This window comes from Gorilla gorilla, chromosome 17 (genome assembly GCF_029281585.2).
Source record: "Gorilla gorilla gorilla isolate KB3781 chromosome 17, NHGRI_mGorGor1-v2.1_pri, whole genome shotgun sequence".
Taxonomy (NCBI): Eukaryota; Metazoa; Chordata; class Mammalia; order Primates; family Hominidae; genus Gorilla; species Gorilla gorilla.
In genome coordinates, this window is record NC_073241.2 from 84,227,005 (window position 1) to 84,254,052 (window position 27,048).

General features: G+C 40.1%; 1 protein-coding gene across 8 annotated transcripts in view; it reads right to left on the reverse strand.

Annotated features, from left to right (window-relative positions):
• Positions 1 to 4,478: 4,478 nt before the first annotated feature.
• CCDC68 (coiled-coil domain containing 68) overlaps positions 4,479 to 27,048 on the reverse strand; it is a 57,657-nt gene continuing 35,087 nt past the window's right edge. For 2 of the 8 annotated variants that reach the window (XM_055368165.2, XM_055368164.2), the window contains exons 9-13: positions 22,236 to 22,341; positions 20,879 to 20,962; positions 10,758 to 10,834; positions 7,293 to 7,385; positions 4,479 to 5,879 (exon numbers count right to left, since the gene is read on the reverse strand). In XM_055368165.2, coding sequence (XP_055224140.1) covers positions 7,328 to 7,385; positions 10,758 to 10,834; positions 20,879 to 20,962; positions 22,236 to 22,341 — 325 coding nt within the window. In that variant the 3' untranslated portion in view covers positions 4,479 to 5,879; positions 7,293 to 7,327. Of the gene's footprint in view, positions 7,386 to 10,757; positions 10,835 to 14,523; positions 15,203 to 20,878; positions 20,963 to 22,235; positions 22,342 to 27,048 lie in introns of those variants that run through there. The other 6 variants (XM_004059448.5, XM_019013740.4, XM_055368167.2 and 3 more) reach the window with 4 other exon arrangements.

A 27,048-nucleotide genomic window follows, 5' to 3' on the forward strand; every position in this document is an offset into this window, starting at 1 on the left:
AATAAAAGGAATGATTTATACAAAGGAAATATGACAAAATATATGCATAGGTAAGGATTTAGATGATATTGAGTCTTCCTCTCCTATTTAAATTGCAAATCTGTAGTTAACATTTGTTAAATTATCACCCAATTTAAAATTGCAACCACACTGTCATCCCTAAAACTTCCTATTTGTGGGTTCAGCTTTACTTTTCTTCAATTCTTCAGACACCTCTGACTATTATCTGTCTCTCCTCACTAGAATATATTCCCATGAAGGTAAAGACTTTTTCTTTCTTCCCTGCCCCTCCCTGTCTACCCCACCCCCAAACTGCCCACTACTGTAGCCCTGACATCTAGAACAGTGCCTGGCAAATAGGATGTGATCAATAAATATTCGTTGAAAGAAAAATGAGTGAATCCTGCCAGAGAACCTGATTGGGTGGACTGTAGAATAACAGTGCTCATGTCTTTTACTACTTTATTGAAGCAAATATTATATACAATACATTGCACATATTTAAACTGTATAAAGTAATGACTATTGTCATGGAATGTTCCCATGAAAAAATCATCATTTTGAAGACACTGAACATTGCTATGGCCTCCAATGTTTCCCTGTGCCCTTTTGTAGTCTCTTCCTCCTTCTACTCCTGTCCCCAGGACCCTGGAACAATGTGGGGGTTGCAAACACAGACCATCCCCTAACCAGGAAGTCAAAAATTGGCATATAAATTCTGATTCCCCTAAAACTTAACTACTAATAGTCTGCTGTTGACCAGAAGCCTCACTGATAACATAAACATTGAATTAACACATATTTGGTATATGTATTATATACTATATTCTTACAATAAAGTAAGCTAGAGAAAAGAAAATGTTATTAAGACAATCCTAAGGAAGAGAAGATATCCTTACTATTCATTATGTGAAAGTGGATCATCATAAGAGTCTTCATCTTTGTCTTCACACTGAACAGACTGAGGAAGAGGAGGAAGAGGAGGAAGAGGAGGGTTGGTCTTGCTGTCTTAGGGGTGGCAGAGGCGGAAGAACATTTACATGTAAGTGAACCCTTGCAGTTCAATGCCATGTTGTTCAAGGTCAACTCTACTAATTTGCTGTCATTATGATGTCATATAGTATATCTTCTTTTTCCCTCTGGCTTCTTTCACTTAGCATAAGGATTTGAGATTTATCCATTGTATATATTTGTTTGTGATTTGGTCCTTTTATGTTGTTGAGTTATATTCCAATATATAAGTGTACCACATTTTGTTTATCTATCTGTTAATGGACATTTGTTTTTAGTTTGAGGCTCTTACAAATAAAGTGCTATGAAAATTCACATACAATTCTTTCTGTGGAAAGAATCTTTTGTTTCCCTTGGGCAAAATAATGAGGAATTGAGTGACTAGATCAGATGGCAAGTTCATATTTAAATTTTTAAGAAACAGCCTGTTTTCCAAGTGGTTGTACTATTTTTGCATTTCCACTTGTACTAAATGAAAAGTCCAGTTTTTCCACATCCTCAGTAACGGCAAGTCCTTTTAATTTTAGTTGCTCTAATGGGTTAGAGTGTCAGACACCACTAATGTGGTATCTCTTAGTGGTTTTAATTTGCATTTGACTGTATTAATGTATTAATACAGCTAATGTATTAAGCATTTTTCAGGTGTGTATTTGGCATTTGTATATCTTGTCTTGTAAAGCAATGGTTCAATCATTTTTGCCCATTTTTATTGTATTATTATTTTTATGTTTTAAGAGTCTTTATGTATTCAGGATTCAAACCCTATATATGTTGTGAGTATTTTCTCTAATTCTATGGCTTACTTTTTGTTTCTCTAGTGGTGTCTTTCAAAAAGCAAAAGAGATGAATTTTAATAAAATTCTATTTATAATTTATTTTTCTTTTTTGGCTTATGTTCTTTGTGTGCTATTTTAGAATCTTGCCTGCCTTAATATTGCAAAGAAAATCTACTAGGTTTTCTCCTAGAAATTTTGTAGTTTTAGCTTTACATCTAGGCATATTGCCCATTTCAGGTTAATTATTGTGTATGGTATTAAGTAAGGATCAATGTTTATTTGTTCCCCCCACCCCATGCAGACATTTCCAGTATTTCTGGTACCATTGGGAAGACTTTCCTTCCCCCATTGGATAGCCTTGACATCTTTTTCAAAAATCAATCAATCATCTAGATGGATCTACTTATGCATTCCTTTTTCCAACCATTGATATGTCTGTCTTTTCACCAACTGCTAATATGTTGATTCTTTTATGTTAATCTTGTACGCTGTGACCTTGTTAACCACTTTTTCCAGTTTTTTTCCTAGCTTTATTGAGATATAATTAACAAATAAAAATTATATATATTTAGGATATATAACATTTTGATATACATAAACATTGTGATTACTATAATCAAGCTAATAAGCATATCTATCACTTCACATAGTTACCTTCTGTGTGTGGAGGGTGGGGTGAAAATATTTAAGAACTATACCCTTAGCAAAGTTCAAGTATACAATATCTGGTAGTTTTGTAGTTTTATTAGAGTTCTCTATATCAATAATTATATGAAATGCAAAAAGTGAATAGTTTTACTTTTTCCTTTCCAATCCATATGCCCTTTCCTTCCTTCCTTCTTCTTCCTCTTCTTTCTTTCTTCTTTCACTTCCTTTCTCTTCTTTCTCTTTCTCTTTTTCTTCTTCCTTTCTATTTTCTTTTCATTTTATTTCTTTTATTTTTCTTTTCATTTTATTTCTTTTTTTCTTGCCATATTCCAATGACTAGGACCTGCAGCACAATGTTTAAGACAAGCGGTAACAAAAGCAGGCATCCTTGCCTTTTTCCCACTATCAGTAGGGAAAGCATTACTCTTCCACCATTAATTATATTAACTGAAAGCTTTTCATAAATGCTCATTATCAGAAATGATGAAGTTTTCTATGATTACCAGTTTGCTTAATGTTTTTATCATGAAAAGGTGCTGAATTTTGTAAAGTGATTTTTTCATGTACTAAAATTACCATATAATTACTCTCCTTTATTATGTGTATATGGTGAATTACATTAGTTGGTTTCCTAATGATAAACCAACTTTACATGCCTAGGATAAATCCCAATTTTCCATAATTCTACCACAACTTTAAATAATTTTTTTGTGTAGGGGAAAATAAATATATTTCTTTCCCATCTTAGTTTCATGGCTGAAGCTCCTCTAAGAAAAGATAGATTAATAAGAGACCAATATACAAATCTATTTAAGTTGTATGTAGCATAGGAGCCTTATAAAAAAATTAAGACCTGAAGAGACGGGTAAAGCTGTGTTTTTTAAATGCTAGTTTTGATGAAGATGTGGATAGTTGTGAAGAAGTATATTGGAGAAAAGGAGTATGAGCTAATGTTAACAAAGTCGGAGGAAATTAGCAAGGCCTGTTTGTTCAGATTCTTCTCTGTGTCCCTGTGTCTTCCAAGATAAGGATATTCCTTTCCGGTGGGTATAAGGAGGACACCTCTTGAATGAGGGTCATATAGGGGAAAGTTAAAAAAAATTCTTGCTAGATTTTATGACCTGCTTCAGGGCAGAAGGAGGGAAAGTAAGAGTGGCCTTCCTGCTTCTGCTGTTTTCTCAAGTGCCAAGGTGCCATGTTTTGGGGTAGCATGTCCTGAAAGCCATCATTAGTATATACATTAATAATAAATCAATTAATATTACTTAAATCTTTATTGCCTCCTTAATATTTTCCACCAAAAAATAAGAAAGGAAGGAAGGGAGACAAGAAGGAAGTTATAATGATTGTAATATTAGTTGGGGGACTTTTCAATTCTGGGTGGATAGAGTAACTACTTGGATATTGATGAGGATTCTGTATTTATTTGCAGGCCAGAAGAGAGGTAGAGATGTTCAAAGTAAACATGAATGAATTTGAGAAGTTGTGTGTGTGTGTATGTGTGTGTGTGTTCCTCTTAATTTTATAACTCTTTTTTCAAATTTAGAGTAAAAGCTTAGAAGATTTATTTTATTGTCAATTTAAATCCAAGGAAAAGCAGCAGAAAAATTCAGGAAGCTATTTAAAAATCTGTTCACTGACCAAAACAATACATATACTATGGATAATATTGTCATAAACAATCAGATAAAAACTACTGGTCTGGCGCTGGTGGCTCACGCCTGTAATCCCAGCACTTTGGGAGGCTGAGGCGGGTGTACCACCTGAGGTCAGGAGTTCGAGACCAGCCTGGCCAACATGGCAAAACCCCGACTCTACGAAAAATACAAAAAAATTAGCCAGGCGTGGTAGCAGTCGCCTGTAATCCCAGCAACTTGGGAAGCTGATGCAGAAGAATCGCTTAAACCTAGAAGGCGGAGGGTGCAGTGAGCCGAGATTGCGCCATTGCACTCCAGCCTGGTCAACAAGAGCAAAACTCTGTCTCAAAACAACAACAACAACAAAACAAAAACAAAAAACCACAAAAACCAAAAAACTACTTAATTCATTTATGCATAATTTTAATATAAAAAGAAAACCAAACAATTCACACAATGTAGCATCAATTTTCTTTATGGTAAGGCATATTATAAGCAATTATTCAAAAGATATACTATACTAATTGTTTAAACATTTTATAATGATAATTTGTAACAACATATGTAATCAAGGTAGAACTAAGTTTCTTTTCTTTTCCTGACTTCATGTATGAATTTCAGACCCATCTCAGACCTTCTTATCCAATAAATTCAAGAGTATAATTAGAAGTACATTTATTTGGAATAAAACTGAACTAGTGTTTCTTTTCCTATATTTCCTGTGGAGTACTATTTTAGCTGAATAAATATTATTCCCCCTTGTAATCTTGTTTTTTCACTGAGAAGTTTTTTTTTTCATAAAAAAATATTTCAAATGATAATTTTATGATAGTGGATATAGAAAACAATCCATACATGATGAATAAATGATAAGGCTGATGGTATTATAAAGACAGCTACTCGGGAGGCTGAGGCAGGAGAATCGTTTAGTTTTGGGAAGGGCTATTATAATTTAACCTATAAAGTAAATTTCTCCCAGAGTTAGCTTGGCCCACACTCAGGAACGACCAAGGGCAGTTTGGAGGCAAGACAGATAGTTAGTTAGGTCAGATCTCTTTCACTGTCATAATTTCCTCACTGTTATCATTTTTGCATAGGTGGTTTCACCACTGTATTTCCATGTTCAAAAATGAGTATAGTGAAATCAAAATAAAAACCAACAGTGTCTTTCCACTTTTGGCCTTAGAATAAGTTATTCTAATGGAAATCATCAAGATTGTTAGGTCAGTTAAATAAGCCCATTCCAAAATCTGAAATTTATTACAATCCAGCATGATGAATGAGGTATAAAAGGAATCTGGTCTCCTAGTAAAAGACGGATTCTCTTACTACACTGCAAATACTTACAACAGGATTCATGATCCTAATTTTCCTACAAGTGTGCCTGAAAATGTATCATGAAGAAATTCTTCAATGTGACATAAAGTCATAAATAATAAATGTATGATAAACAGATTTTTAGCAGGGAAGTTTGTCTGAACTGAGTTCTCACAATGGTAGTCCAGCTGGTGAAAGATCAACTCATTTCAGCAAAATATTGATTTTATCAGTATTTGTTGTTTCTTACTGTCATCCACAAAATAACACAGGCAGTCATCCAGGAAGCTATGTGTTGATTAAGGTGGCAAAAATAGAGAGATTTCTATAGCTGGGAAATTTCTTAGACCACCATGTGAGCAAGTAGAATGAATATCAACAGCCAAGTCAAAAGGTTCAAATTTTTGCTTCACAGTTAGCAGCTGGGCAAATTACTCAACCACTCTCGGTATCTTCCTCTGTAAAACAGGAATAATCTGCTTCTGAGGGCCTTGGGGAAGATAAAAGAAATTAATACAAGTAAAGTGCTTAGACTTGTTGCTGGTATAAGGTAACTATGCCCTAAATGTTAACAGATAAATATACCTTCAAAATAAGCAAGGATTAAAAAGGTTTCCAAAGATACCATGAAGCATAAAACTCACACACAGTTACACAACAATTCAAGGATTACAGTACTTGGATAAATTTATAAATACATTACATCATCTCATTTTTATATACCTTCAATTATTTATAGACAACACTGATATTTCACATTCCATAATGAAAGAGTCAGCATCTTTCCTGAGCAAATATTTAAAGTTATACACTAGAGAGGAAGATCAAAGGCCTAAAGGAAATTCATCCTTTAGGGGGACCAAGGTCTCTCATTATACATTTAATTGAAGTTTGTTCTTTCCTGACTGTATGTCTGCATTTCTGCAAGTCAGAATTTGTTCTATTCACTGCAATCACAAACTCCACCTACAAAGAAGGCATGTATCAGAATTTAAGCAAACTTTCACAAATACACTATATATATCTTTCCAATTCATAAATTCAGATTCTTTCTGAGTGCAGACAGCAGTCATTATTCCTTTGAGCCTATAATATATACATTTTCATGGAAGTATGAGATAACAGCATTATTTTTCTATCCCCCCTAATATTTTATTTAGATACTATTAATAACTATCAAGAAGAAAATTAGTCACAAAGGCAGAGGACACCATGTGCATCCCTGTGTGTTTGTGTGTACAGATTACCTCTAGAAACCAATTTTTAATCCCAGAACTAATGAAGAACAGTCATTCTCTGATGTGTGGTGAGGCAGCCATGATTCTCAACTTCAGAGGGGCATATGGGTTGGGGAATTAGCTAAAAGGAATCTGCTCTTTCTCCTGCCCATAATTCAGTCGAGTATAATTCTCCCACAAACAACGGATCAGGAGATGAACTTATGTCACTGTAAGATCTTTCCTATCATCCAAAAGTTAACTTTCAAATATGTTTGCTCATTCATACATATACATGCCCTTCATACATATATATACAGGAAATGTATGTTCATTCATACATATATACACTCTCCCTTCTATTTATACTCTTAAAAACCACTATAAAAAAGTCAGAATTGACAATCTTAAAACAGCCCCAGTAGAAAAAATCTGAAAACAAGATTCAGATTTTTTTTTTTTTATTTTAAAGCAGAATCTGTCTTCCATCATGAGAAGGCACCTGGTTTCTTCAACTATTTGGTAAGCTTTGAAGAGTCCATCCATTAAATATATATTTGTTTGATTTTCTGAAATGTCATCTTCTTGCAAAGCCATTGGTATGTAATAAGTTCCATTTAAATAATGGCATTGTGCCATTTTAACATGAAACTTGGGCTGTGTTTCAGAGAATAAATAAGACTCACGCAGTCTTTCTAAATCAGATCTTCAGCCAGCCAGTTCATTTCCGTAACCTAATCAACATTAAATAAGGGGAAACACCTTCGGTCTTCAATTCACTGTAGAAAAGACAACACGATGATCAAAATGGAGAATGTTAAACTCTAGTGATCATGGCTAGACTACCATACCCAACTACCACAATACTATTCATATCAAATCTGAACTAACTGCTTTGTTCTAAGAGATGTGTTAATAGATGTATTCTGACCAGTTCCCCATGATATACAGTAGAATCGCATTGTGAAAGCATTTAATGCATGCAAATTCTGCTAGATGTAACAGGACAAGAATGAGGGAGCATGAGGGAAGCCGGAGAGAGGAAGAGCCTGTATCTGCTATTCCACCTGGTGAAGACATTCCCCAGAGTGATTTGGAGATGACAAAACACAAATCAACTGTTCCCCCAGGCGATTTTAGTTCAATGCATTTTGCATAGCCTGAATTTATTTCCTCACTGTGTGATTCTAGTATTTAAAACTGTAAGTATGTGTGTGTATATATATACATATGTACACAGACATATGTATGCATGCACACACATATATACATATGCATATTTTATTATTGTTGTTTAACAACATGGCCCCTCATCTCAAGCAAACCACTTAAGAAACATCAGGCTGGACGCAGTGGCTCATGACTGTAATCCCAACAGTTTGGGAGGCTGAGGTGGGATGATCACTTGAGCCCAGGAGTTGAAGACCAGCCTAGGCAGCATAGCAAGACGCTGTTTTCCACAAAAAGAAAATAGCCAGGTGTGATAGTGTGCCTGTAGCCCGAGCTAGTGGGGAGGCTTAGGTGGGAGAATCCCTTGAGCCCAGGAGTTTGAGGTTAAGATGAGCTATGATTGCACTGCTGCACTCCAGCCTGGGCCACAGAGTGAGGCCCTGTCAAAACAGAAAAACAAAGAGAGAGAATGAAAGGAAGTGGAGGGGAGGGGAGGGACTAGTTGGGAAGAGGGGAGGGGAAAGGAAGGGCAGAGAGCGGGAAGGAGGGTAGGGGAGGAAGGGGAGAGAAAGAAAGGAGAGGGAAGAGGGGAGGGAAAGGAAGGGAAGAAAGAAGGAAGGAAGGAAGGAAAGAAGGAAGATCTATATGTTCTAATGCTCAAGTAAAAAAGAAAAAACCTTGTTTGTTTGTATTCCCTGAGAGAATGTGCAGAGATTTGCCAAGATTAAATTTTTATGTGTACATGATTTTCTAATTTCAGTCTTAACAGTTATCTTTATACTCAAATCTCTCCCTAGAGTTAATTCCATTGTATATTAGTGAATCCAGATTTACCAAACCAAACTACCACTTACATTTTTCAAGCAACCAATGGGCCATATTTTGTTTTGCAAATGTGAGTCCTGCCTTTATATCGGGGTGCCCAGCCCCTGGGCCATGGACTGGTACCAGTCTATGGCCTGTTAGGCATAGGACTACACAGCAGGAGGTGAGCAGCGGGCAAGAGAGCGAAGCTTCATCTGTATTTACAGCCACTCCCCATCGCTCACATTACCTCCTGAGCTCCACATCCTGTCAGATCAGCAATGGCATTAGAGTCTTATAGGTGCACGAACCCCATTGTGAACTGTGCATGCGATGGATCTAGGTTGCGTGCTCCTTATGAGAATCTAATGCCTGAACATCTGTCTCACCCCCAGATGGGACTGGCTAGTTGCAGGAAAACAAACTCAGGGCTCCCACTGATTCTACATTATAGTGAGTTTATAATTATTTTATTATACATTACAATGTAATAAAAATAGAAATAAATGTAATGCCCTTGAATCACCCCAAAACCATCCTCTCCACCCTGGTCCATGGAAAAACTGTCTTCCATGAAACTGGACCCTGGTTCCAAAAAGGTTGGGGACTACTGCTTTACATAATTAATACGAGAATTTCTATCAAAAATCACAGGACAAAGGGGACATTCAGTCTTGTTTCACCACTTCAATTAGGAAATTTCCCCCATTTGGCCTTTCCCAAGTCACAGGGAGAAGAAAAATCTTTAAACAGTAAGCCTTTAACTATTAATTAGTTAAATACTAATTAATAGCTGTAGCTAAAGCGTTGGCCAAAGAAATCATTCTCTTCAACATGACCCCTATATACCAGCCAGAGTCTCAGCATTCAATACTAGAGTGGTTACCGTATGAAGATAACCAGCCGTTTCATTGTCTGCTCCATTCTGGCCCCATTCCCTCCAGGGTCCAAGCAGCTGGGACTGGCCATAGTGCTTCACCATCCCAATGGGAATGGTAAAGATGGAAGGGAGCAAAATATTAGCCATCCTTCCTTCCCTTAGAATGTCACGCTTGCCCTCCTAGTCCAAACTTTTCACATCTTCCCCAACTGAAGTGACTCCACTCTCCCTGCTTCTGAAATGTAGGCATTTCATCTCCTCCTGGGAAACCTCTGAGGCTTCATTTCTTTTCTTTTCTAGAAGTTGCAGGGCTAGTGGCCAAAAAGTTTCTAACAAGCATCTGGAGGCCAAAAGATTTTAGAGGACTTGAATCATAATAGTTTCATCTCTAGTCTCTAATTACATACATCATTAGCAAAGTGAAATACTGTTTCAGGCAGTTTTAAAGAGAGAAGAATCTTCCTGAATTCCTAGACTGATGCTAATCATAGTGGGTCTGATTTTTCCACCTCCGGCACTGGGCTGAAGAGACGTTTAGAAAATGAAACTCTTCCCTAGAGGGACTAGCTTGGGAAATTCAAAAGATGCTAGAAGAGGAAGTTTTTAATCACTTTTTGAATGATACATATAATTAGAGACTATGTTTTCTTTTAAATGATAATTTCATGGGGTTTGTGGAAATGAGATTTGAGCCCAGATTCTGATTCTGCCAACAACCACAACAAAAATTTTACTTAAAAAAATGACTTAGATGGTTTCAACCATCATTTCAATTTCTTTAGTAGGTCATCATCATCGCTTGAAATCATTATTAGATAGCTGTTGAAGAACCTTGTCCTTAGCAATGCAGGAAATTAAAAAGAACTATTCTTGCCCTGGTGATATTTATATTAATAATTTATTAGAGTTGACAACATAGCAATTTCAAAAAATGCCAACAATTAAAGATTAAAATGTCCATCAATGGCATAAAAAACTTGAGCAACAGAAGAAGAAAGACAATAAAGGAGATGATCTGTAATGTCTAGGTGTTGGAGTTGAGATTGGGCTTGTTTTAGGGCAAAGAAGAAAAAAGATATCTAAATTTGTTCATTAATTTATTTAGTATTTCTGTGTTAGACTCTGAGGATTAAATGATGAACAAGATTAACACAGTTCTGAATAGAAACTGGGAGAAAAACAGTAAACAAATGATTACATAAGCAGTGACAGACTGGAATCTTTCTTGAGTGGGTTGAATGTCTAACATCTTCAACATAGGTTGTGAAGACAGGGTGGAAGAAGACAGAGACCTTACCTTGTAGAGACAGCCTTAGATACCTTTGTCCTAGGAGTTTCAGATGAAAGTGCTACCTGGGTTTTTAGTTCTTTATTCTAAAATTGAAAAAAAATGCAGACATCAAATAGCTAACACATTTATTAGCTACACCCTCAATGCTTCTATTCAACCCAACACCTGCCTCACTCGTTGGCAGCAAGTTTGTTATTGCAGTTATGCTATAGAACAAAGAAAATAGCCAGTTGAAAGTCACTAAATATTATCTCTGAAGATGCAGATACTCCTTTAAAAATGTATAATTTACCAAGGGACTAAAATAGAGTATTCTGATTTAGCATCTGAAATTCAACAGCTGAAGTATCCATATTTTATTTTACAGAGTTTTAAAAATACAGGCAAATGAAAAGAACTTTTAAGGAACCTTGTTAAAGATACCCACAATATCGATCACATGTTCGTCTTTCTTTTGCGATCTCTTGATTATAAACCCCATGAAAATAGGTCCCATCTGCTCTTTACTATTAATATAAGTTCATGGCCTCTATAGCCTCAATTTTCTTATGAAACATTAGTTTCTTTATATCTATACTAGTGGTAAATGATACATGTCCTGCCTACTTTGTGTAAGTTGTTGGAAGAAACAAGTGTCATATGAACATAATATTTTACATCTGGAAGCACTCTCATAATTCTGGGAGTTCATGCAACAGCTAAGAACAGGAGTGGTTAGAACACAAGTTCTCAGGTACAAATTCTAGCACAGCCACTCACTGGTTACATGACCTCATTTAGGTTACTTAACCTCTCTGTGCCTAATTTCCTCATCTGAATTACAGATATAACAATAACGCCTTCTTCGCAGATTTAAAATGAGATAAAAAAATACGTCAAGTGCTCAGCTAGTGCCTGGCACAGATTTTAAGAGTAAAGGCAATTGGTTATGATTTTCTAGTCGAAGTGCCTTTTTTTTGACAGTGTCTGGCTCCGTCACCCAGGCTGGATACAGTATCTCGGCTCACTTCAACCTCCACCTCCAAGCCTAAACCTGCCTTCCACTCAGCCTCCCGAATAGCTGGGACCACAAGTGTGCGCCACTATGCCTGGCTAATTTTTGTATTTTTGGTAGAGACAGGGTTTCACCATGTTGCTCACACTGGTCTTAAACTCCTGGACTTGAGCGGTCCACCTGCCTCAGCATCCCGAAGTGCTGGGATTGTAGGTGTGAGCAACCGCACTCAGCCTCAAGTACCATTTTTATAACTATAAATTGAATTCCAAAGACTTCCAGTGCCCCACATCCTATTCATGCAGAGCTCAATGCCAAGCTGTGTCCTCCTGTCCAGAGCCAGTGTTTTCTCTACAACATAGTCAAGTGAGCAATTTCACTTCCCAGATCTGGAAAGTGAGACTTAAAACAGTTAGGGATCACGAGCAATGCTGAGTTGCCAGTGGGTTGCACTTTAAAGGACACACCCATATAAAAGTGTCTGCGACCAAAAGGTAGCTGGGGGGACCGATGACAGGTGATGAACAGCAGAACACCAGCTCCCTTCCCTTTCAAGGAACAGACCTAGAGAGTCATGTAATTATAGTTTAAGAGGTATTTTCTTTCTTTCTTTCTTTTTTTTTTTTTGAGACAGGGTCTCATTCTGTCACCCAGGCTGGAGTGCAGTGGCGCGATCTCAGTGTTACAAGGTGTCATTTTTCTGGCCGCAAATGTTTGAGGCCAGTGGCGCCTTTGCCAAAGTTTTACTTGGGTCCGTTGGGCTCATTTTGTCCACTCAGCCTGGCAGGCTGTTAGCTACTGGCCTAGGTCTCATGCCTGTCAAGGGCGAGTCAGGTGTGAAATGGTGAGGGGTGTGTGAGCAAGTGGTGTGGGGTCCGGCCACTGTGTATAGTCAAACATGCCGACTGCTACAGTGGGGCACACAGCGCCAGGTACTGGCATGGATGCTGGCTCTGCGAGGCTGCGGCTAGACCAGGTGCACCACAAGCAGCTTCCACAGCTGGCACCGGGGAACACGGTGGCACCCGGAAGCTTGGAGATGCCAGGAACCACAAGGCCCCAAAGAGAGAGTCACAGCCCTGGCTCAGGGAGCTCCCAGGTCTGGGCTGCCCAAAGGGCCACAGCTCTTCTTTCCTTCTCTTTGCCTGCAACATGGCGAGCAAGGGGCAAGTCTCAGCCCTGTTTGTGTTACAGCTCTTTTAGCCCAGGCATCCAGTGGGTCCTGAGTTCTTGTCCGGCAACCAGGAAGAATGAGGTACCCAGACAAGTGTAGAGTGACCAAGACAAAGAGGAGCTTTACTGAGCAATAGAACAGCTCAGAGGAAACCTGCAGGGGGCAGCTCCTTTCTGTAGCCAGGGTGTCCTGACAAGTGTCCAGCTCCTAGCAGAGAAGGTAGCTCCTCTCTGCTAGGCAAGTAATCCCAACAAGTGTTCAGCTATCAACAGAGACGGTAGCTCCTCTCTACAGCTGGCTGCCCCATCGTCTGTGCAGCTCTCATCAAAGAGGAAGCCCTAGAGTGGGTGGCTCCTCTCTGCAGGCAGGTTGTCCCAATATCTGCTTGATTCTCAGTAGAGAGGAAGCCCTGGAGTGGGTAGCTCTTCTCTGCAGCTGGTCATCCCAATGTCTGCCCAGCTCTGGCTAAGCCTGGGGCTTTCATGGCCTCAGAGGGGAAGGAAGTATGTGCTGATTGCTCCATGGGCAGCCATGAGTGGGCCCACAAAAGGCAACACAAGTTCTTACTCCAGTCCATAAGACTGGCAGCCCGGCCCCAGCATTCAGACCCTCTCCCTCTCCTGAAGGTGAGGACTCACTGGAGACCTGCCCCCTTCTGCCAAGGAGCCTGTCTGCCTTCTGCTGTGGTTCATAGCGCCCAGGCTGTTTGTGCCAAGGGGCACCTTCAGGCCAGCACCAAGCTGCCCTCAGCACGCCCTTGGCTTCCCTCTCATGCTCATTGGTGCCCAAAGTCCAGAGCGGGTTGAGGCAGAAGGGGGTTAGCATGTCAGCTCTAACCCGAGCATGCACACACCCAGCTGAGCTGTGACAGTGCCTGGGCTTGGCCCCAACTTTGCTCCAAGATTGGGGAGGGTGCCAACAGCAGGGAGAAGCCAGGCAGTGGGAGCAGGCACTTCTGAGTCTGCAAGGGCAAGGGGGGCCTTCCAAGGCCCCCAGGAGTGCAGGGACTCCTGAGTCTGCAGCCACAGTTCAAACAGCTGCAGCTGTGCCCAGTAGGGGTGGGGCTCTTGTGGGCTCCATGGAGAATGCAGCCCTTGCCACGCCTCCCTGCTACAGCCAGTGAGATGGCAATAGACCCTCCAGATGGCTCATTACAGCCATCAATGGCTCACTGCAACCTCCACCTCCACTTCCTGGATTCAAGCGATTCTCCTGCCTCAGCCTCCCGAGTAGCTAGGATTACAAGCACGTGCTACCACAGCTGGCCATTTTTGTATTTTTTTTAGTAGAGACAGGGTTTCAGCATGTTGGCCACGCTGCTCTTGAACTCCTGGCCTTCAGTGACCCGCCCGCCTCAGCCTCCCAAAGTGCTAACATTACAGGTGAAAGCCACTGCACCTGGCCTACAAGGTATTATCTGAAATTCCACCTGATGGTTTGGAGTAAGTCAATGGTTTAGAGTCAGCCTTGAATTGTGCCTCTTCTTAGCTCCCAGCATTTATCATGAATAATAACTCAAAGATGGAGCCGGTATCTTCACATGCAATCATCATTTCACTGTGAAATTTCAAGAATGAAGCTAAGTTTCACCAAGGAAATGTACTTCAGATTTGATCAATTGATGGTGAAGATTTCCTCATATAATGAATATAAATCTATTATACACTCCAAACAAGGGCAGGCACATATTATAGGCCAAGCATGTGCCTAGAAAAAAGTCCCTCTCTATAGTACTTTACACTTGACAAAGCAATTTGAAACACACTCTCTTGATGACAAGCATGATTGAAATGAAAATATTCTGTGACTGGACAATTAGGTAAAAGCTACTTAGGTTTTCCCCAGAATAAGCTCCCAGTTTCTCAACCAATTCAGTACCAAACAATACAAAAGCATAGGAGTCATTATGTTAGACTCTCTTCAATTTGTTTTAAATTCCATGCTGATTTGTTTCATCTACCAGATTTAGGCATTTAGTCTTGATTCATAGACTTTTCTGATTTTTCCTTTAACTAGGACAGTATATGCATGAGTTTTATTTAAAAACTACAAATCACTGGCCAGAATATGCCTGCCATTATTATGGCTCTGTCTAAGGATAGTTTATTGACATCGTTTTCACAAAGAATATAATTTTTGCATACTTAATATTTTAGCAACACACTCCAGAATTAAATTTAAAGGATGATGGTGCTTATATAAAGTAGGATAATCTTCAAAGTTTAGAAAATGGAGTAATTTCTGAAAATGCATTTCCCCGGGAGCAGGTCCTTAGCGAAGAAACTAGAAATGCAAGAAATATAAGATGAGTGTCAGAGCTGTAAATTAAGATGATGAAAGATATGCAAAACCAGAAAGAAAGTAAATAATTTTGGTAGAGTTAAGCAGAAATTTTCTGGTGATATTTAAAACTGGCTAAGAAGAATTAAACATTTTTTAAAAGATAGGGTTATATGAGTCAATTTTATCACCTATAGGGAGGGGAAAAAAAACTGCTAGGATAGAAAGACCACCACAGGAAAAAAGGAGGTGTTTCCATTACTTGAAAGCTACAAGTAAGATAGAAAATATTTAATACAGTAACTGTGACAATGACTAAAATCAATGTAAAAGACTATGCAAATTTAATGTTATAACCAGGTGTTTAAAAATATATTGGCTACACATATATATTTCACAAACATGTATACACATACACACACACACACATTTAGTCACCCAGTGTATTAGTCTGTACTGACGCTGCTAATAAAGATGTACCCAAGACTGGGTAATTTATAAAGGAAAGACGTTTAATGGACTCACAGTTCCACATGGCTGGGGAGGCCTCACAATCATGGCAGAAGGGAAAGGAGATGCAAAGACACGTCTTACATGGAGGCAGGCAATAAAGAATGAGAACCAAGCGAAAGGTGTTTCCCCTTAAAAAACCATCAGATCTCATGAGACTTATTCACTACCATGAGAACAGTACAGGGGAAACTATCCCCAGGATTCAAAGATCTCCCACAGGGTCCCTCCCACAACACATGGGAATTATGGGAGCTACAATTCAAGATGAGGTTTGGGTGAGGACACAGCCAAACCATATCACCAAAATACCCAGATAAGCAGATACTGATGGGCAGGCATGTGCTGCAAAATTAAGCAGACTCAAATGCAGGTTCTGCCACCTGCTTGCTGAATGATTTTAAACAGGCTGCTTAACTTCTCAGATCCTCAGTTTTGTCACTTGCAAAATGTAGTCAACATTAGCTCTCCTGGAGCAGCTTTCAGGATTAAAGAAAACAAAATATGTAGCATGACTAAACAGAGACAAACGATTTTAGCATGAATGAGAAAGTGATGCTGTCTTTATGGTTTCAAAAGTTGCTGGGTTTAAAAGGTTGTTCAAGCTCTGATGATCATTTTTCATAAACTGAATCAGTTCCTCCTGTTATTTTTAGGAATTCCAAAATGGGCAGTGGCCTTAAATTTGCAGTGCAAGACAGTGTACCCCTGCACATTTTATTCTAGCTTAAAAGCTTTATAATAAGCCATTCACTGGGAATAGGATAGAAATTTATTTACTATGAGGCTGAGTGAAGTGGTTCACACTTGTAATTGCAGCACTTTGGGAGGCCAAGGCAGGAGGATCACTTGAGCCCAGGAATTTGAAACCAGGCCTGGCAACACAGTGAAACTCTGTCTCTACAATTTTTTGTTTGTTTGTTATAAATTAGCCAGATATGGTGGTGTGCGCCTGTATTCCCAGCTACACAGAAGGCTGAGGTAGGAAGATTGCTTGAGCCTGGGAGGTTGAGGCTGCAGTGAGCCATGATCACGCCACGGCACTTCAGCCTGGGCAACAGAGTAAGACCCTGTCCCTAAGAAACAAATAACAAAATAAAAATAAAATAAAATAAAATAAATTGAATCACTATGGCTCAAAGTCACTATATTTAGGTATTTGGATACCTGGTCCAACATGTGCTCAGGGATGCCCTCCCTAATCCCTGTTACTCTGTGACTCCCCACACTCTTCCATTCTTCCTCGGAGAACTTGGCACTTCCTAAGCAAGCTGTGTACTTGCTTGTTTATTTGTTTGTTGTCTGGTTCCTCAAAGTATAAGTAAGATGAAATCAGGGACAATCTGTCACATTCGTGGCCACATACCCAGCACTTAGAACATTTCCTGACACATCATAAACACACAAAAATATCTGTTGAATAAATAAATTAATATGGCTTGGACTTTTTAAAGCTCAAATGGGCATAGTAACATCCACTGCTGTGAAGGAAAGATTTATATATTGAAGAAAATAAATGTTGAGAACATAAAGTCACTCATCAGATACTGTTATTATTTGAAGCCTTTTTTTATACAAGTGTTAGAAAACACTGGCTTGAGTCTGGGCACAATGGTTCACACCTATAATCCCAGCACTTTGGGAGGCTGAGGCAGGAGGATCACCTGAGGTCAGGAGTTTGAGACCAGCCTGGCCAACATGGTGAAACCTTATCTCTACTAAAAATACAAAAATTAGTCAGGTGTGGCGGTGGGCACTTGTAATCCCATCTCTTTGGGAGTGTGAGGTAGGAGAATTGCTTGAACCCGGGAGGCCGAGGCTGCAGTGAGCCGAGATCACGAGATCACGCCACTGCACTCCAGCCTGGGTGACAAAGTGAGATTCCATCTCAAAAAAAGATAAAAGAAAGAGAAAACACTGGCTTGGGTTGAGCTACATACAGAGACTCTAAGACAACACTGAGAGGTTCTGTCACATTACTGTAGAGAGTCTGCCACAAACCAAGAAGTTTCCATGAGAGGAGAGGGACATACGTCTATTTCTGTGGCATAATTGCTGAATAGTCAGTAATTATTTGCTGAATTTTGGAATATACAAACGGGGTACAATGGAAACAAATACATCTTCCTTGTCTAACTGTTTAACCAACAGGCCTGCTGAATAATGTACAGCGTCGGGGTTAAGTTGTCAGTTTATTTAGGAAGATAAACTCCTCATTGGGAACAATATAAATAAATAGGCACAACTAAAGAACACAAAATTGAATTAGAAGCAGTAGTACCACTGACACATTGACTTTGTGATAAGAATGGGCACTTAATTAGATATGAGCAGAGCCCAGAACCATATGAAGTGAAAGATCTGAGAATGATGCCAACTCTAAAACAACCTCTCCAATTAAAACATATTACAGATGTACAGTAATTAAAGCAGTAAGCTATTGGAGCCACAATAGGCTGATTCGCTGTTGGAACAGCTTCAATAAGAATTTAGTCCAGAATAAAGAGGCATTTCAAATTCACTCACTAGGCAGTAAGTTCCAGGAAGCAGGACTCATGTCTATTTTGTTCAACATTGTTTTCTAGAATTTAGTGCCTATACTGTAGTAGCCACTTAATAATTAAGTGTAGAAGTAATTACATAATTAGTGATGTGGAAAAATGAATGAAAGTTTAAAAATGAGAATACAATAGGCACAGTGCAGTGCCATATATATTCTATAGTTAGTATGTACACACAGGTATATAACAGGCACAAAGATTGCCACAAAACATAGATATACCCAGCTATGCTGATTTGGTATCCAGGGATGGTACTTTTAGCAGCGATTTTCTTGTTCTATTTGCTTATCCATATGTCCCAACTTATATGGAATGAATGAATGTTAGTTATGTAAAAAATGTAAGAAATAGGCCAGGCATGGTGGCTCATGTCTGTAATCCCAGCACCTTAGGAGGCCGAGGTGGGCAGATCGCTTGAGGTCAGGAGTTTGAGACCAGCCCAGCCAACATGGTGAAACCCCGTCTCTACTAAAAATACTAAAATCAGCCGGGTGACATGGTGTGCACCTGTAATCCCAGCTACTCGGGAGGCTGAGGCAGGAGAATCACTTGAACCCAGGAGGCAGAGGTTGCAGTGAGCCGAGATCATGCCACTGCACTCCAGCCTAGGCAACAGAGTGAGACCCTGTCTCAAATATATACGTATATACGAAATACATAATATATTGCTACATGTAACAATATAAGAAAAAATATTTTATCAAGTAACATTTGCCAAAAAGCCACTAAGAAAGGCTGTGAAGAAATGTCTTTAGAGAACATTTCATACAAGGAGGCTCCACTGTGACATGAATCACATAATCTGAAGGTCCCCTGAAATAAATTAGCCAGCTATTACTGGGCACTTGAGTGAACACTAGTTTTGAGCCAATTATTCCACAATCAAGGCATTTTTAGCTGCACAGAGCTGAGAGCAGTGTGTTAATCAGTCCCATACAGCCTGAAGAGGGCGAGAGTCTAAAGAGAGTGCGCGGTTCAATGAGGCCTATCCTCAAAACCAAAAGAGAACGGTTGTCTGCTGGGAAGGTAGAAATGGAAAATGAGGCCACAAAAATTAACACGTAAAAAACTATTATTATGATTTTTTATCTTCTGTTTGGGGAAAGCAGAAAGAACATGACAGTGGAAGGAATAATTCCAAAAGAGGATAAGGCCTCCAGTGGGAAGTCAGAACATCTCCACAGTCCACAGGACTGGGCAACATTAACACTGGCAGGTGACAATTGGCAGAAAATCAAAATACTGAGGGATGGAGTAGAACAGGTGAACAGCTCCAGGCAGCGGGTGATGTGCCATTTGACAGAGACAGAAGCAGAGACACGGCAAGAAATGGAATGAGGTGGAGGTGCTGTGGGGTCTTCAGAGGAGCTCCAACCTTGGCAGGGGCTTCATTGCACTTCCTGCAAGGCAGGGGCATCGCCAGCAGAGGACAGCAGCTGAGTGCTAGCAAGGGGGTTGATATGGCTTGGCTCTGTGTCCTCACCCAAATCTCACCTTGAATTGTAATAATCCTCACCTGTCAAGGGCAGGGCCAGGTGGAGTTAATTGAATCATGGTGGCAGTTTCTCCCACACTGTTCTCTTGATAGTGAGTGATTTCTCACAAGATCTGATGGTTTTATAAGCATCCGGCATTTCCCCTACTGACACTTCTCTTGCCTGCTGCTATGCAAGCTATGGCTTCCACCTTCCGCCATGCCATGATTGTGAGGCCTCCCCAGCCATGTGGAACTGTGAGTGCACTAAACTTCTTTTTCTTTATAAGTTACCCAGTCTTGGGTATGTCTTTATTAGCAGTGTGAGAACAGACTAATAGAGGGGTCCTGAGGAAAGGGGAAGTGAATGGGAGAGAAGAAAAGCATGTCTTATCCCAGGACATTAGATTGTATTGTGCTCAGTTTTAAAACACTGAAAAGCAAGACAATTATAACAGGCTTCTCGAAGTGGGTAAGCCTGGAGGCAAAGCTGGGAGGCCAGGATGGATGTGAATGAAGAAAGGAGGAAAGAGGACATCCCAAGCCAGGAAAGGATCATGCATGGGAACCAAGGCAGGAGACAGGAAGCCTGGCCGTCTGACTAGAGTGAAATTTACACAAGAGTAGATTTGAGCAAGCCTCTGATTCAAGCCCATATCGAGAGAAGTTATCATCTGCCTCTCCATTACAGCAAGTATTCTGGAAAATCCGAATGAACTTTTAATAATAATTTAATAATATTTATTTAATATGTGACAAAAATGCTAATAATTTAATAACAATACAATCTTTTAAACACTTCATAATTTAACAATTGTTAAATTGTCAGTCCTTTTTTCCATAGTGCTAATTTCTTATGCATAGAATACGCACAGACACACTCACAAAATGACACTTGGATACACACAGAGGCACACGCACATACACTTAGACCCAGCACACACAGTCACACAGACACTCACATGCCCGCTCCCAGACAGACATACTCGTAGTGTTATACAGGCATACAATTGCATGCTTTCATACACAGGCTCACTGATACTGATACCCTCGCGTGCACAGACACACACAGACACACACACACTCACACCCTCACACCCTCACAACAAAATGTAAGACAGGTTCCCTCCTTACCTGGGCTTCAAGTATGTTAACCTTTTCTCTGAGATTTTCAATTCTTTTGTCTTGTTCTTTTAAATTATTTTTTAATCCTTCCATCTAAGAATTAGAAAACACAATAGGAAAAACCTTGTCAGACCACAGGAAATAGTTACTTAAGTCAGAAATTGTACGGATTTCTGAGGTCAAAAGATGTTCATCAAATTAAAAAAAAAATTAAATCCCAAAGCATTAGTAGACTCAGCAGGCAACAGAAAATAGCAGGCCAAACTGACACCTGGGGCCGAAAGCCCTCAGCTGGTGCCGTGATTCACTTTAATCTTTGGATAACCTGTTTAAACCAAGTTCAGCAGGAGTGCGTCCTGTGAAAGCAGCACTGGCCGCCCTTCTGCATCTCAGCAACTTAATGTTTTCATCCTGCAGATGCAGCTGCTGGTGGACAGGATGCAAGACCACTGCCTGGTGTGCGGAGGGTCCCTGCGGTAGAGATTTGTCAAGCAGCAGCATAATAAGGTGAGCCTGCTTTGCCGAGAGGCAATGTGGAATTGGGAGGTGGGGTGATGAGATGCAAAGCAGTGTAAGAAGAGAGGGGACACAAGGATTCTAAGACCAACTTTGGCACCACTAGCTGTCATTAAACTGCTCTATAAAAAGAGGGTGTGGGATGCCCCCAAAGTCCCTCCTGGCTCTCAAATTCCACTACTCAGTTCTCTGGCCTTTTAGTGATGTCATAGCCAAGCAAGCACAAATGCTATATCTATGTGAGGAAGGCTCTGGAGTATTTGGGAGGACTTGTATTTGGCAGTAAAGTAACTGAATAGAAGTCTGATTTTAAATTTTAAAACAGACCCCCAAAACCAGAGAAATGCATATCTTGAAGTAGATTTTAAATACACACTCCGCCATCTAGCTGGCTGTTACCACAATCGCCTCGACTTTGCCACCTGTCAGGCTGCTCCCAGAGAAGAAGGGCCAGGCTACACCCCATCCTAAATCATGTCCTAAATAAATTATGAGGTTATGAAAACAGATCATTTCATACTCAAGGAAGGGCTGAATCTCCTGATCTACGAAATTGTCTAAAGACCAGTGTACATTATTTGGCGCAGAAGACTTTTGGAAAATCACTGAAACATCTAAAAAACAGTTATACATAACTTTCCAAGCTATCTTCATCGAGAGCATTACAGGTGTTTTTGTTACAAACAAGAGAGGGCATTGAAAACGGAGACATATTGCATGAGAAACAAAAAAGGATATGTCAGTAGGGAGAGAAATCTCATTGCTTCAAAAGTCCAGTCAAGCCACTCGTATTTGGGCTCCACGCTGTAAACATACTGTCTACCAGATAAATACACTTGATTAATCTGACCTCCTGGATGACACTGCGCAGGTTCTGATGTTGGGAGTGAATCACAAACTGCAGATGAGAGATCTGCTCCTGGAGAATGGAAATCTCCCTCTGAAGATCCTGGCAACTGGGAATGCAAAGGGAAAAAGAGCAAGAGAAAATGATTGGCTCACACGTTCCATAGCTCGTCCTTACTGCTAGCCCTCCTACACACTCTACTGCTACTGGGGATCAGTTGGGTAAGACCCCAGGGCCCCATTATGCCACATAGTACACATTGAAGATAAATAGCTATGAAGCGGGCTCTAATCTGATTGGATTTAACTTGAATGAGAATATCAATTCCTGTCAAAATCTCCATTCTGGCCATCTGTGACTCCTCTAGCAGGTAGTGGAATCAAGTTGTATTCAGTACGATAAAGCACTTATATGCTAAATTGCCTTGCCTGAGCACCCACAGACCTGGCACCCATCAAACTTCACAGCCAATTGCATGGCAATAGCAGAGTCAGAACATGGGAGCAGAAATGGAGATTTTATCTATTAATATATTTATAAGAAACCAATTTCTAATGATTTGGGCTTAGTATATGTTGTGGATTGTCTGTGTTTGTCTTTTTTTATTTTTTATTTTTTGGATTCCTACTTTTGGTAATTCTGTTATCATTCCATAGGGAAAGGGGGGGAAAAAGGAGAAGAAAGGAAGAAATTTAATTCCAGCAAATATTTTTGAGTCCACATCCATCATTATGGAAAAAACAGTCAATTTTGAATTTAGATTATTTATACTTTCCCAAAGCTTCATTCAGGTAACTGGAATTGGTTGTACTGTTTGGGCTGTTTCTCTTCTTGCTACTGTTATTAGAGTCATGAAGCCACATGCACTGTGGCAACACTACCAAGCTTAGAAGCACTGTGACCTCGGAGAAGTCACTTGGCCTTTGCTCTTATCCGATGTCATCCCAATTCTGTTTCTTTCTTTCTTTTTTTTTTTTTTTTTGTTGTTGTTGGTTTGTTTTTTTTCAGACGGAGTCTTACTCTGTCGCCCAGGCTGGAGTGTAGTGAGGCGATCTTGGCTCACCGCAACCACCACTTCTGGGCTCAAGAAATTCTTGCAGCTGGGATTACAAGCATGCACCACCACACCTGGCTAATTTTTGTATTTTTAGTAGAGACGAAGTTTCACCATGTTGGCGAGGCTGGTCTTGAGCTCCTGACCTCAGCTGATCCACCCACCTCAGCCTCTATGTGTATCACAAAGATAGCAGAAATTCATAAAATACTATATAGCATGTTCTAATTAGAAAAAAAGAGTTATTAGTTTTCATTTTGTTTCACATAATGGACTAAAACATTGTTTCAGAGAAATGCACATCTAAACCACTATGAGATACCATCTCGCAGCAGTCATAATGGCTATTATTAAAAAGTAAAAAAATAACAGATGTTGGCAAGGATGCAGAGAAAAGGGAATGCTTATACACTGCTGGTGGGAATGTAAATTAGTTCAGCCACTTTGGAAAGCAGTTTGGACATTTCTTAAAAGGGTAAAAATAGAACTACCATTCAACCCAACAATCCCATTACTGGGTATATACCCAAAGGAAAACCGATCATTCTACCAAAAAGACATGTGTACTCTTATGTCCATCACAGCAGTATTCACGACAGCAAAGACATAGAAACAACCTAGGTGCCTATCAACAGTGGATTCAATACAGAAAATGTGTTATATATACACCATGGAATACTATGCAGCCATTAAAAAGAATGAAATTGTGCCTTTTGCAGCAACGTGGATGCAACTGAAGGTCATCATCCTAAGTGAATTAAGGCATAAAAATAAAATCAAATACTGCACGATTCCACTTATAAGTGGGAGCTAAACACTGGGCAAACACAAACGTAAAGAAGGAAACAATAGACGCTGCGGACTATTAGAGGGGGAAAGAATGGAGGGGAAAGGGTTAAAAAACTACCTACTGAGTGCTATGCCGGCTACCTAGGTGACAGATTCAATAGTAGCCCAAACCTCAGCATCAGGCAATATACCCACGTAACAAACCTGCACATGTACTCCCACAGGTAAAATAAAAGTTGAAATTAAAACAAAAAATCAGAAGCTTTATTTTAATTGGTCCAATAGAGTCCTGGAAAGAAAACAAAAGAAGTTTACAATTTACAATTACAAAAGAAATTATTGTAATCTTCCAGGACTCTAGAAAGAGACAGGAGGGGAAGATAGGAGAATGTTTGGGAGTACAGCCGCAAGAAATCTACAGGGAACAGGATGCCTACAACATTGGTGAGGGGAGTGAAGCAAATGAGGGGCCTGGGAGAAGGATGCAGAGAACAGAAAGAGAAGGTACAAAATGACGGGGGAACAAGAACATGCGTCAAGTGTGCTAGTCTGTTTTAGATGATAATTGGAAACATGTCTGATTATCATACCTACACAACTAAATCTCACTGTGAAAGTCCATTTCCCTCCTCTTGATTAACACTACAAGCAACTATGAAACTAAGAAAAGCTATGAAAGAAATGTAAACGGTCAATGCAGGCTGAAGGAAGATCACTAACTAGTTCAGCTGTGCCAATATTTTATCTGCTTTTTATAACATGATCATTTAAAGGACCCCATACCTGGCAGAAAGCCTCACTTTGATCTTTTTCTCTTGGAGAGGGGCAGTGGGGAATCCGAACCAAGTAAATAAACAAGCAGTCCCTTTTTTTTTTTTTCCCATGGTCCACGGCAGGAAGTGTTTGAAAAGAAATAAGCTGGATGCCTGATTCAGATGAAAACGCTTTGTGCCCATGTAGTTTGAACTGACAATAGCAGCAATACTGAGCCCTCAGTATTTCCAAAATTCAAGTTCAGAGAATGGCTGCATCAGCACACCAGCCTGTATTCACATTAGATTTCAGTTGTCCCTAGACTTGAGGTTCAGAGGCTTCTTGAGGCACGGGAGACTGAGGAAATTTCAGGACCGCCAGCGGGTAAGGTGCCACACCCTAAGGATGTTGCGGGGAGATGGAAGAGCCTTCCAAGGTGAGACCAGACTTTGGATGTTGGCAAACATTCTGAACAAACAGTGAGAAGGCTTACCGCCCACAGAGAATCTTCAGGGGCAGGATGTCTTCAGAAGTCCAGGGAGATTGGGAGCATGCGAGAGGCAGGACTGAGAAATCTGCAGATGTTGCTCAGAACCCTTGGAGGGTAGAATTGCTGTGAACATGCAGAGGATGGGGTAACTGAGGAGCCTCAGAAGAAAACCTCAGTTACTAGGAAAAGATGACTGGAGGATATAAAGATCAAAACAGGCCAGGCATGGTGGCTCACGTCTGTAATTCAAGCAATCTGGGAGGCCAAGGCGGGTAGATCACTTGAAACCAGGAGTTCAAGACCAGGCTGGCCAACATGGCAAAATCCATCTCTATTAAAAATGCAAAAATTATCCTGGGTGCGGTGGCTCACACCTGTAATCCCAGCACTATGGGAGGCCAAGGCGAGTGGATCACTTGAGGTCAGGAGTTTGAGATCAGCCTGGCCAACATGGTGAGACCCTGTCACTACTAAAAATACAAAAATTAGCCGGGCATGGTGGCATGCACCTGTAATCCCAGCTACTTGGGAGACTGAGGTACAAGAATCGCTTGAACCCAGGAGGTGGAGGTTGCAGTGAGGCGAGATCGTGCCACTGCAATCCAGCCTGGGTGACAGAGCAAGACTCCGTCTCAAAAAAAAAAAAAGATCAAAACACAGAGGGCAAACAGAAATTGGGTCCATAGCTGGTGCTAAAATTCAAAATCGCTCCAGCAAGGAAAGTAAAAGAAGAAAAGATAAAAATAACAGAAAGAGCAGCTATGACCCACTTAATGGTCAGACTCAGGACTTTCCCAGGAAGTAATGAGAAAGAGCTTAAGAAGCCTTGCAGAGGCAAGCTGGCTTTGAATATGCACGAAATATAAAAATACTGTAAGCTGTTAAAGGTGAGTAAGGTGAGAATTTAAAATGGTTCTCTTTGTGTCCCATGACCCAGAACCTTGGAACCAATGGGAAAAAAAGATGGCTTTAGGCGCAGAGAACAGAGGTTGTTATTTTTCTATCAAAAATCCCTAGCTCAGAAAAATTTCCCATGTACTCCTTGAAGGTATTACCATAGCGTTCACTGTAAGTAAAAAAAAAAAAAATTGAAATTGGCCTCAAAATAGAAGAAAACTATTTCTAGAAGCACTCTTGAAAACACATGGCCTTGGGGCTTCACTTGTCTCCATTAATACACTAAAACAGTGACTAAAGGCCATTGCAGAAAATCTCTATTAGGACTGTCCAATAAATATGAAGCCTAGTCATCCATTTAAGACCTTTAAATGTAAAAATATATCTAAGTAAGCTGCCACTTGATCTTCTTTTGAGCTTTGTTATTTATCTTTCTGTTAAAGCACTCAGTCTTTTTTTTTTTTTAAACAAAGTCTCACTCTGTCACCCAGCCTGAAGTGCAGTGGTGCAATCTCGGCTCACTGCAACCTCCGGCTCCTGGGTATAAGTGATTCTCCTGCCTTAGCCTCTTGAGTAGCTGGGAATTACAGGCACCCACCACTACGCCCGGCTAATTTTTCTATTTTTAGTGGAGACGGGGTTTCACCATGTTGGCCAGGCTGACCTCAAGTGATCTGCCCACCTCAGCCTCCCAAAGTGCTGGGATTACAGGCGTCAACCACTGCACCTAGCCCAATCTTAATAAAGAGGTACACAAGCAAAACTGGAGGAAGAAAACATAAGGAAGGGTCAAGCCTAAAAAAAGGAGGTAAATGTCTGTATCTGGGATTCAT